Genomic DNA, 10,756 nt, shown 5'->3' on the forward strand with positions numbered 1-10,756 from the left:
ATACTCTCATGAAGATAGAGACCTACCTGAGACTTCTAAGGCCAAGGCCCTCAGACCGTGAGGATGTCCTCTTTCTGGCCTGACATGCTGACCTGGGATCAGTCTGATTCAACATGTGATAGTGTTGTGTGGAAAACACTCATGTATGGGCCTTGTTTAAGTGTTTCACTTTGTTGCTTTCAGGAAAGATAGAAGAGTCTGAGCTGAATCTTAACGAGGACGTGGATCTGTCGGAGGAGATCTGAGGAGACGACCAGGAACAGGAGAGAAGAGGAGGAGAAGGAGGATAAAAGAGGAGGAGGAGGAGGGATAAAAGAGGAGGAGGAGGAGGGATAAAAGAGGAGGACAGAACATGGGCCATTCCTGTTTGTGGATTTTTCTGCTGTCCCTGTCTCTCTCCCACCAGGCAGTCACTGAACAGGCAGAAGGTATTGGATTTGACCTCTTTCTCCCTCTCCATTCCTCTCTCTGCCTCTCTCTCTCCGTCTCTCTCCCCCTCCTCTCTCTCTCCGTCTCGCTCCCCCTCCTCTCTCTCTCCGTCTCTCTCCCCCCTCTCTCTCTCTCTCTCTCTATCTCTCCCCTCCTCCTCTCTCTCTCAGTCTCTCTCTCCCTCCTCTCTCTCTCCGTCTCTCCTCTGCTCTCCTCTCTCTCCTCTCTCTCTCCGTCTCTCTCCCCCTCCTCTCTCTCTCTCTCTCTCTCCCCTCCTCTCTCTCTCCGTCTCTCTCCCCCTCCTCTCTCTCTCAGTCTCTCTCCCCCCTCCTCTCTCCCCCCTCCTCTCTCCGTCTCTCCCCCTCCTCCTCCTCTCTCTCCCCGTCTCTCTCCCCCTCCCTCCTCCGTCTCTCTCCCTCCTCTCTCTCTCCATCTCTCCCCCCTCTCTCTCTCTCTCAGTCTCTCTGCCCCTCCTCTCTCTCCGTCTCTGTTCTCCTCTCTCCCCCCCCCCCTCTCTCTCTCCGTCTCTCCCCCCTCCTCTCTCTCTCCGTCTCCTCTCTCCCTCTCCTCCTCTCTCTCTCCGTCTCTCTGCCCCTCCTCTCTCTCTCCGTCTCTCTGCCCCTCCTCTCTCTCTCCGTCTCTCTGCCCCTCCTCTCTCTCCGTCTCCTGCCCCTCTCTCTCTCTCCGTCTCTCCCCTCCTCTCTCTCTCCGTCTCTGTTCCTCCTTATCTATCTCACCATTTCTCTACTTGTTCAACTTATCTCCCTGTATCTCACCAAACCTTCCTCTCATTATTTCTTTCCATCCCACCCTCCATCTCGTTCTATGTGTCTCCCCTCCACCCACTTACCCTTTCCTTTCTTCTCCTCTCTCCATCCTGACCTTCTCCTCTCTCCATCCTGTCCTTCTTCTCCTCTCTCCATCCTGTCCTTCTTCTCCTCTCTCCATCCTGTTCTTCTTCTCCTCTCTACGTCCTCACCTTCTTCTCTTATCTCCATCCTGTCCTTCTTCTCCTCTCTCCATCCTGTCCTTCTCCTCTCTCCATCCAGTCCTTCTTCTCCTCTCTCCATCCTGTCCTTCTTCTCCTCTCTCCATCCTGTCCTTCTTCTCCTCTCTCCATCCTGTCTTTTTCTCCTCTCTCCATCCTGTCCTTCTTCTCCTCTCTCCATCCTGTCTTCTTCTCCTCTCTCCATCCTGTCCTTCTTCTCCTCTCTCCATCCTGTCCTTCTTCTCCTCTCTCCATCCTGTCTTCTTCTCCTCTCTCCATCCTGTCCTTCTTCTCCTCTCTCCATCCTGTCTTCTTCTCCTCTCTCCATCCTGTCCTTCTTCTCCTCTCTCCATCCTGTCTTCTTCTCCTCTCTCCATCCTGTTCTTCTTCTCCTCTCTCCATCCTGTCCTTCTTCTCCTCTCTCCATCCTGTCTTCTTCTCCTCTCTCCATCCTGTCTTCTTCTCCTCTCTCCATCCTGTCTTCTTCTCCTCTCTCCATCCTGTCTTCTTCTCCTCTCTCCATCCTGTTCTTCTTCTCCTCTCTCCATCCTGTCTTCTTCTCCTCTCTCCATCCTGTCTTTTTCTCCTCTCTCCATCCTGTCCTTCTTCTCCTCTCTCCATCCTGTCCTTCTTCTCCTCTCTCCATCCTGTTCTTCTTCTCTCTCTCTCCATCCTGTCTTCTTCTCCTCTCTCCATCCTGTCTTCTTCTCCTCTCTCCATCCTGTCCTTCTTCTCCTCTCTCCACCCTGTCCTTCTTCTTCTCCTCTCTCCATCCTGTCTTCTTCTCCTCTCTCCATCCTGTCCTTCTTCTCCTCTCTCCATCCTGTCCTTCTTCTCCTCTCTCCATCCTGTCCTTCTTCTCCTCTCTCCATCCTGTCCTTCTTCTCCTCTCTCCATCCTGTCCTTCTTCTCCTCTCTCCATCCTGTCTTCTTCTCCTCTCTCCATCCTGTCTTCTTCTCCTCTCTCCATCCTGTCTTCTTCTCCTCTCTCCATCCTGTTCTTCTTCTCCTCTCTCCATCCTGTTCTTCTTCTCCTCTCTCCATCCTGTCTTCTTCTCCTCTCTCCATCCTGTCTTCTTCTCCTCTCTCCATCCTGTCTTCTTCTCCTCTCTCCATCCTGTTCTTCTTCTCCTCTCTCCATCCTGTCTTCTTCTCCTCTCTCCATCCAGTCCTTCTTCTCCTCTCTCCATCCTGTCCTTCTTCTCCTCTCTCCATCCAGTCCTTCTTCTCCTCTCTCCATCCTGTCCTTCTTCTCCTCTCTCCATCCTGTCCTTCTCCTCTCTCCATCCTGTCCTTCTTCTCCTCTCTCCATCCTGTCCTTCTTCTCCTCTCTCTATCCTGTTCTTCTTCTCCTCTCTCCATCCTGTTCTTCTTCTCCTCTCTCCATCCTGTCTTCTTCTCCTCTCTCCATCCTGTTCTTCTGTCTTCTTCTCCTCTCTCCATCCTGTCCTTCTTCTCCTCTCTCCATCCTGTCTTCTTCTCCTCTCTCCATCCTGTTCTTCTTCTCCTCTCTCCATTCTGTTCTTCTTCTCCTCTCTCCATTCTGTCTTCTCCTCTCTCCATCCTGTTCTTCTTCTCCTCTCTCCATCCTGTCCTTCTTCTCCTCTCTCCATCCTGTCCTTCTTCTCCTCTCTCCATCCTGTTCTTCTTCTCCTCTCTCCATCCTGTCCTTCTTCTCCTCTCTCCATCCTGTCCTTCTTCTCCTCTCTCCATCCTGTCTTCTTCTCCTCTCTCCATCCTGTTCTTCTTCTCCTCTCTCCATCCTGTCTTCTTCTCCTCTCTCCATCCTGTCCTTCTTCTCCTCTCTCCATCCTGTTCTTCTTCTCCTCTCTCCATCCTGTTCTTCTTCTCCTCTCTCCATCCTGTCTTCTTCTCTCCATCTGTCTTCTTCTCCTCATCCTGTCTTCTTCTCCTCTCTCCATCCTGGTCTTCTTCTCCTCTCTCCATCCTGTCTTCTTCTCCTCTCTCCATCCTGTTCTTCTTCTCCTCTCTCCATTCTGTCTTCTTCTCCTCTCTCCATCCTGTTCTTCTTCTCCTCTCTCCATCCTGTCTTCTTCTCCTCTCTCCATCCTGTCCTTCTTCTCCTCTCTCCATCCTGTCTTCTTCTCCTCTCTCCATCCTGTTCTTCTTCTCCTCTCTCCATCCTGTCTTCTTCTCCTCTCTCCATCCTGTCCTTCTTCTCCTCTCTCCATCCTGTCTTCTTCTCCTCTCTCCATCAGGTCCTTCTTCTCCTCTCTCCATCCTGTCTTCTTCTCCTCTCTCCATCCTGTCTTCTTCTCCTCTCTCCATCCTGTTCTTCTTCTCCTCTCTCCATCCTGTCCTTCTTCTCCTCTCTCCATCCTGTCTTCTTCTCCTCTCTCCATCCTGTCTTCTTCTCCTCTCTCCATCCTGTTCTTCTTCTCCTCTCTCCATCCTGTCCTTCTTCTCCTCTCTCCATCCTGTCTTCTTCTCCTCTCTCCATCCTGTCTTCTTCTCCTCTCTCCATCCTGTCTTCTTCTCCTCTCTCCATCCTGTCTTCTTCTCCTCTCTCCATCCTGTCCTTCTTCTCCTCTCTCCATCCTGTCTTCTTCTCCTCTCTCCATCTCCTTCTTCTCCTCTCTCCATCCTGTTCTTCTTCTCCTCTCTCCATCCTGTCTTCTTCTCCTCTCTCCATCCTGTCCTTCTTCTCCTCTCTCCATCCTGTCCTTCTTCTCCTCTCTCCATCCTGTCTTCTTCTCCTCTCTCCATCCTGTCCTTCTTCTCCTCTCTCCATCCTGTTCTTCTTCTCCTCTCTCCATCCTGTCTTCTTCTCCTCTCTCCATCCTGTCCTTCTTCTCCTCTCTCCATCCTGTTCTTCTTCTCCTCTCCATCCATCCTGTCTTCTTCTCCTCTTCTCCATCCTGTTCTTCTCCTCTCTCTCATCCTGTCTTCTTCTCCTCTCTCCATCCTGTCTTCTTCTCCTCTCTCCATCCTGTTCTTCTTCTCCTCTCTCCATCCTGTCTTCTTCTCCTCTCTCCATCCTGTCTTCTTCTCCTCTCTCCATCCTGTTCTTCTTCTCTTCTCTCCATCCTGTCTTCTTCTCCTCTCTCCATCCTGTCTTCTTCTCCTCTCTCCATCCTGTTCTTCTTCTCCTCTCTCCATCCTGTCTTCTTCTCCTCTCTCCATCCTGTCCTTCTTCTCCCCTCTCCATCCTGTTCTTCTTCTCCTCTCTCCATCCTGTCTTCTTCTCCTCTCTCCATCCTGTCTTCTTCTCCTCTCTCCATCCTGTCCTTCTCCTCTCTCCATCCTGTCTTCTTCTCCTCTCTCCATCCTGTTCTTCTTCTCCTCTCTCCATCCTGTCTTCTTCTCCTCTCTCCATCCTGTCCTTCTTCTCCTCTCTCCATCCTGTTCTTCTTCTCCTCTCTCCATCCTGTTCTTCTTCTCCTCTCTCCATCCTGTCTTCTTCTCCTCTCTCCATCCTGTCCTTCTTCTCCTCTCTCCATCCTGTTCTTCTTCTCCTCTCTCCATCCTGTCTTCTTCTCCTCTCTCCATCCTGTCCTTCTTCTCCTCTCTCCATCCTGTCCTTCTTCTCCTCTCTCCATCCTGTCTTCTTCTCCTCTCTCCATCCTGTTCTTCTTCTCCTCTCTCCATCCTGTCTTCTTCTCCTCTCTCCATCCTGTCCTTCTTCTCCTCTCTCCATCCTGTTCTTCTTCTCCTCTCTCCATCCTGTCCTTCTTCTCTTGTCTCCATCCTGTCCTTCTTCTCCTCTCTCCATCCTGTCCTTCTTCTCCTCTCTCCATCCTGTTCTTCTTCTCCTCTCTCCAACCTGTACTTCTTCTCCTCTCTCCATCCTGTTCTTCTTCTCATGCTCCGTCTATCTGTTTCAGACACAAGTACTAGACTAAATAATGTCTGTATGTCCAGTATGTCTAGACACCTGGATGGACTAGGCAGGTAGACAGTGATGCAGACTCAGTCACTCTTCCATCTTTAGACAGGGCATTCTGAACATCTGGGAGCCTCCTGTTCACCACTATCTGTCAGACTACAGTCCACTGTCAAATCTTGGCCTTAGGTTTGGTACTGTACATCATACCTGTGTCAAATACATATGTCAAATCTGTTCAAATACTTTAGCTGGGCTTCATTTGGTTTGCCCGGTACATCAGAACCAATGGCATAGTCCCAAAAGTGCAAATTCCAAGCTAAATCAAATGCATGTCTGCTAGAGGTTTACTGTACACAGCTTCCGATGTTCTTGGATGCCATGGAAGGTTGAATTAGCCAATCAACTGGCTAAAGATGAACACGGGGTGGAATCTGATTGGCAGCCAGTAATGCATTTTTATTTTATTTTTAACTTTCCAACTATTGGAATGAAACAATGTTTGTGCAACACCTAACAACCTCGCTGAGAGGATCTGACCTTTCAGTGTAATGGCTAAGGTGCTGAGGTTGAGTCCCGGTCAGGCTTCCCCTTGAATCTGCAGCAGTACTATAATTCTGTGCTTACGATGTTTAACTGACAGAAGGCTTTAGACTGGGCTTGATTTAAACACCAACGTCACTGACTCTCATGTTCTGTGAGATTAAATGCATTTAAATCTTGTTTTTTTACGTTACCTTTTTCCCAAAGTAGAACTTAGATGTTGCAGATGGAATTTTGTCAAATATACCAGCCTGGTTGGCAGCTGTGTTGAAACTAGAGGAACCAACTCAAGACTAAAGCCTGTCTGGAAAGGTACCATTGGAGTAGCAACTGTTGCCATTCTTGGGGCTTGTTCTCTTTTGTCAAAGATTCACACATGGATCCAAGTTATTATGTCCCAATATTAGAATGTAGTGAATAATGAACAGACTATTGACTGTGCTGTATTGTTAGATGATGATATGTAGCAACTAGGTGGACAACAGTGGACAGGTACTGAACTATAATGACCCTTCACCATGTGTTGTCTCGCAATTCTAGACATGTGGTTCTCACCTGCCAGACACAGTATACAGTCTGGACAATTTATCTTTTCCCCTCAGTCTGTCAGTCTGTCTATTTGTCTGAACAATTTATGTGTTTCCTCTCTGTCTGTCTGTCTGTCAGTCTCTCTGTCTGGACAATTTACATTCTTTCCCATCTGTTTGTCTATCCATCTGCCTGTCTGCCTGTCCGTTCGTCAGTCCGTCCTTAAGTCAGTCTGTCTGTCCATCCATCCTTCAGTCAGTCTGTCTGTCCATCCAATCACCCTTCAGTCAGTCAGTCTGCCTGTCTGTCTGTCCATCCTCCAATCCTCCAGTCCATCCGTCAATCTGTCCGTCCGTCAATCTGTCCGTCCGTCAATCTGTCCGTCCGTCAATCTGTCCGTCCGTCAATCTGTCCGTCAATCTGTCCGTCGTCAATCTGTCTGTCCGTCAATCTGTCCGTCCGTCAATCTGTCCGTCCGTCAATCTGTCCGTCAATCTGTCCGTCGTCAATCTGTCTGTCCGTCAATCTGTCCGTCCGTCAATCTGTCCGTCCGTCAATCTGTCCGTCCGTCAATCTGTCCGTCAATCTGTCCGTGTATTCTCTACTGTTTCTCTGCTGTTTCTCTGCTGTTTCTCTACTGTTTCTCTGCTGTTTCTCTGCTGTTTCTCTGCTGTTTCTCTCCTGTTTCTCTGCTGTTTCTCTCCTGTTTCTCTGCTGTTTCTCTCCTGTTTCTCTGCTGTTTCTCTCCTGTTTCTCTGCTGTTTCTCTCCTGTTTCTCTCCTGTTTCTCTGCTGTTTCTCTGCTGTTTCTCTCCTGTTTCTCTGCTGTTTCTCTCCTGTTTCTCTGCTGTTTCTCTCCTGTTTCTCTGCTGTTTCTCTCCTGTTTCTCTGCTGTTTCTCTACTGTTTCTCTGCTGTTTCTCTGCTGTTTCTCTGCTGTTTCTCTCCTGTTTCTCTGCTGTTTCTCTCCTGTTTCTCTGCTGTTTCTCTCCTGTTTCTCTCCTGTTTCTCTGCTGTTTCTCTGCTGTTTCTCTCCTGTTTCTCTGCTGTTTCTCTCCTGTTTCTCTGCTGTTTCTCTCCTGTTTCTCTCCTGTTTCTCTGCTGTTTCTCTCCTGTTTCTCTGCTGTTTCTCTCCTGTTTCTCTCCTGTTTCTCTGCTGTTTCTCTGCTGTTTCTCTGCTGTTTCTCTGCTGTCTCTCTCCTGTTTCTCTGCTGTTTCTCTGCTGTTTCTCTGCTGTTTCTCTGCTGTTTCTCTGCTGTTTCTCTACTGTTTCTCTGCTGTTTCTCTGCTGTTTCTCTGCTGTTTCTCTGCTGTTTCTCTACTGTTTCTCTGCTGTTTCTCTCCTGTTTCTCTACTGTTTCTCTACTGTTTCTCTACTGTTTCTCTGCTGTTTCTCTGCTGTTTCTCTGCTGTTTCTCTACTTTCTCTGCTGTTTCTCTACTGTTTCTCTACTTTCTCTGCTGTTTCTCTACTGTTTCTCTACTTTCTCTGCTGTTTCTCTGCTGTTTCTCTACTTTCTCTGCTGTTTCTCTACTGTTTCTCTACTTTCTCTGCTGTTTCTCTACTGTTTCTCTGCTGTTTCTCTACTTTCTCTGCTGTTTCTCTACTGTTTCTCTACTGTCTCTCTACTGTTTCTCTACTGTTTCTCTGCTGTCTCTCTACTGTCTCTCTACTGTTTCTCTGCTGTTTCTCTACTTTCTCTGCTGTTTCTCTACTGTTTCTCTACTGTTTCTCTACTGTTTCTCTACTGTTTCTCTACTGTTTCTCTGCTGTTTCTCTACTGTTTCTCTGCTGTTTCTCTACTTTCTCTGCTGTTTCTCTACTGTTTCTCTACTGTTTCTCTGCTGTCTCTCTACTGTCTCTCTACTGTTTCTCTACTGTTTCTCTACTGTTTCTCTACTGTTTCTCTGCTGTCTCTCTACTGTCTCTCTACTGTTTCTCTACTGTTTCTCTGCTGTTTCTCTGCTGTTTCTCTGCTGTTTCTCTGCTGTTTCTCTACTGTTTCTCTGCTGTTTCTCTGCTGTTTCTCTGCTGTTTCTCTGCTGTTTCTCTGCTGTTTCTCTGCTGTTTCTCTGCTGTCTCTCTGCTGTTTCTCTACTGTTTCTCTGCTGTTTCTCTGCTGTTTCTCTCCTGTTTCTCTACTGTTTCTCTCCTGTTTCTCTGCTGTTTCTCTCCTGTTTCTCTGCTGTTTCTCTGCTGTTTCTCTACTGTTTCTCTGCTGTCTCTCTACTGTTTCTCTGCTGTTTCTCTGCTGTTTCTCTACTGTTTCTCTGCTGTTTCTCTACTGTTTCTCTGCTGTTTCTCTGCTGTTTCTCTGCTGTTTCTCTGCTGTTTCTCTTTCTCTGTTTCTCTACTGTTTCTCTACTGTTTCTCTGTGTTTCTCTGCTGTTTCTCTGCTGTTTCTCTGCTGTTTCTCTGCTGTTTCTCTACTGTTTCTCTCCTGTTTCTCTGCTGTTTCTCTGCTGTTTCTCTGCTGTTTCTCTGCTGTTTCTCTGCTGTTTCTCTGCTGTTTCTCTGCTGTTTCTCTACTGTTTCTCTCCTGTTTCTCTGCTGTTTCTCTCCTGTTTCTCTGCTGTCTCTCTGCTGTTTCTCTGCTGTTTCTCTGCTGTCTCTCTGCTGTTTCTCTGCTGTTTCTCTCCTGTTTCTCTACTGTTTCTCTGCTGTTTCTCTCCTGTTTCTCTGCTGTTTCTCTGCTGTTTCTCTGCTGTTTCTCTGCTGTTTCTCTACTGTTTCTCTCCTGTTTCTCTGCTGTTTCTCTCCTGTTTCTCTCCTGTTTCTCTGCTGTTTCTCTCCTGTTTCTCTGCTGTTTCTCTGCTGTTTCTCTCCTGTTTCTCTGCTGTTTCTCTCCTGTTTCTCTGCTGTTTCTCTCCTGTTTCTCTCCTGTTTCTCTGCTGTTTCTCTACTGTTTCTCTGCTGTCTCTCTACTGTTTCTCTGCTGTTTCTCTGCTGTTTCTCTACTGTTTCTCTGCTGTTTCTCTACTTTCTCTGCTGTTTCTCTACTGTTTCTCTGCTGTTTCTCTACTGTTTCTCTGCTGTTTCTCTGCTGTTTCTCTACTGTTTCTCTGCTGTTTCTCTGCTGTCTCTGCTGTTTCTCTGCTGTTTCTCTGCTGTCTCTGCTGTTTCTCTGCTGTTTCTCTACTGTTTCTCTGCTGTTTCTCTACTGTTTCTCTGCTGTTTCTCTGCTGTTTCTCTACTTTCTCTGCTGTCTCTGCTGTTTCTCTGCTGTTTCTCTGCTGTCTCTGCTGTTTCTCTGCTGTTTCTCTGCTGTTTCTCTGCTGTTTCTCTGCTGTTTCTCTACTGTTTCTCTACTGTTTCTCTGCTGTCTCTGCTGTCTCTCTACTGTTTCTCTGCTGTTTCTCTGCTGTTTCTCTACTGTTTCTCTGCTGTTTCTCTGCTGTTTCTCTACTGTTTCTCTGCTGTTTCTCTACTGTTTCTCTACTGTTTCTCTACTGTTTCTCTACTGTTTCTCTACTGTTTCTCTGCTGTTTCTCTGCTGTTTCTCTGCTGTCTCTGCTGTTTCTCTACTGTTTCTCTGCTGTTTCTCTACTGTTTCTCTGCTGTTTCTCTACTGTTTCTCTGCTGTTTCTCTACTGTTTCTCTGCTGTTTCTCTGCTGTTTATCTACTGTTTCTCTGCTGTTTCTCTACTGTTTCTCTACTGTTTCTCTGCTGTTTCTCTGCTGCTGTGTTCCATAGTTCTCTTCCTCCATTTGGAGGGTAAACAGTTCACACTGACATGACATATTATACTAAACTAATGGAAGAACTTTCCTGTGCCCTGGCGTGGTTTGCTGCCTTTGTGAAGCTTGACTTAGGAACCGTGCTCAGTCATGACTCACACTGTCGTTTCCCGTGACCTGTAAAGGTTTTAACATGCGTCACAGACTCCATTACATGGTGATGTGGCCAGAGGCAGTTTGTTGGTGTCGTCTCCAAAACGGTTCCCTGTGATACTTAGTCTCCTGACTGTAGAATGGAGGATGTAGTTTTGTGAGCAGGAGCAGAATGCTGGTCCGCGGTGAGCCGGGACATATGTCACCCCCGCTGAATCCCGGGATGGCAGCCAAGGAAGGGATAAAAGAGGAGAGGAAAGGAGGACCAGGGGAAAGGAGAGAGGCTGAGTTATCACATAGAGCACAATCACTGGATCGTCTATTCCCTGTTGTAATCTATTCTGTCACGGTAATACTGGGGCACTGACAGGGACAATGTGTGTGTAGACTGTTTGTATATATATGTGTGTGTGTGTGTGTGTGTGTGTGTGTGTGTGTGTGTGTGTGTGTGTGTGTGTGTGTGTGTGTGTGTGTGTGTGTGTGTGTGTGTGTGTGTGTGTGTGTGTGTGTGTGTGTGTGTGTGTGTGTGTGTGTGTGAGAGAGAGTGTGTGGCTAATATGGCAAGTAATACGGTTCATATAGTGGTTGTGTCTGC

The 10,756-nt window shown here is 47.7% G+C and overlaps 1 protein-coding gene across 1 annotated transcript in view; it reads left to right on the forward strand.

The window, feature by feature from the left end:
- The first annotated feature begins 304 nt into the window (after window positions 1-304).
- LOC124019842 (collagen alpha-1(XII) chain-like) overlaps window positions 305-10,756 on the forward strand; it is a 20,978-nt gene continuing 10,526 nt past the window's right edge. Inside the window, exon 1 of the mRNA XM_046335276.1 lies at window positions 305-428. Coding sequence (XP_046191232.1) covers window positions 353-428 — 76 coding nt within the window. The 5' untranslated portion in view covers window positions 305-352. The remainder of the gene's footprint in view (window positions 429-10,756) is intronic.

The sequence above is a fragment of the Oncorhynchus gorbuscha genome, unplaced genomic scaffold (genome assembly GCF_021184085.1).
Source record: "Oncorhynchus gorbuscha isolate QuinsamMale2020 ecotype Even-year unplaced genomic scaffold, OgorEven_v1.0 Un_scaffold_695, whole genome shotgun sequence".
Classification (NCBI taxonomy): domain Eukaryota; kingdom Metazoa; phylum Chordata; class Actinopteri; order Salmoniformes; family Salmonidae; genus Oncorhynchus; species Oncorhynchus gorbuscha.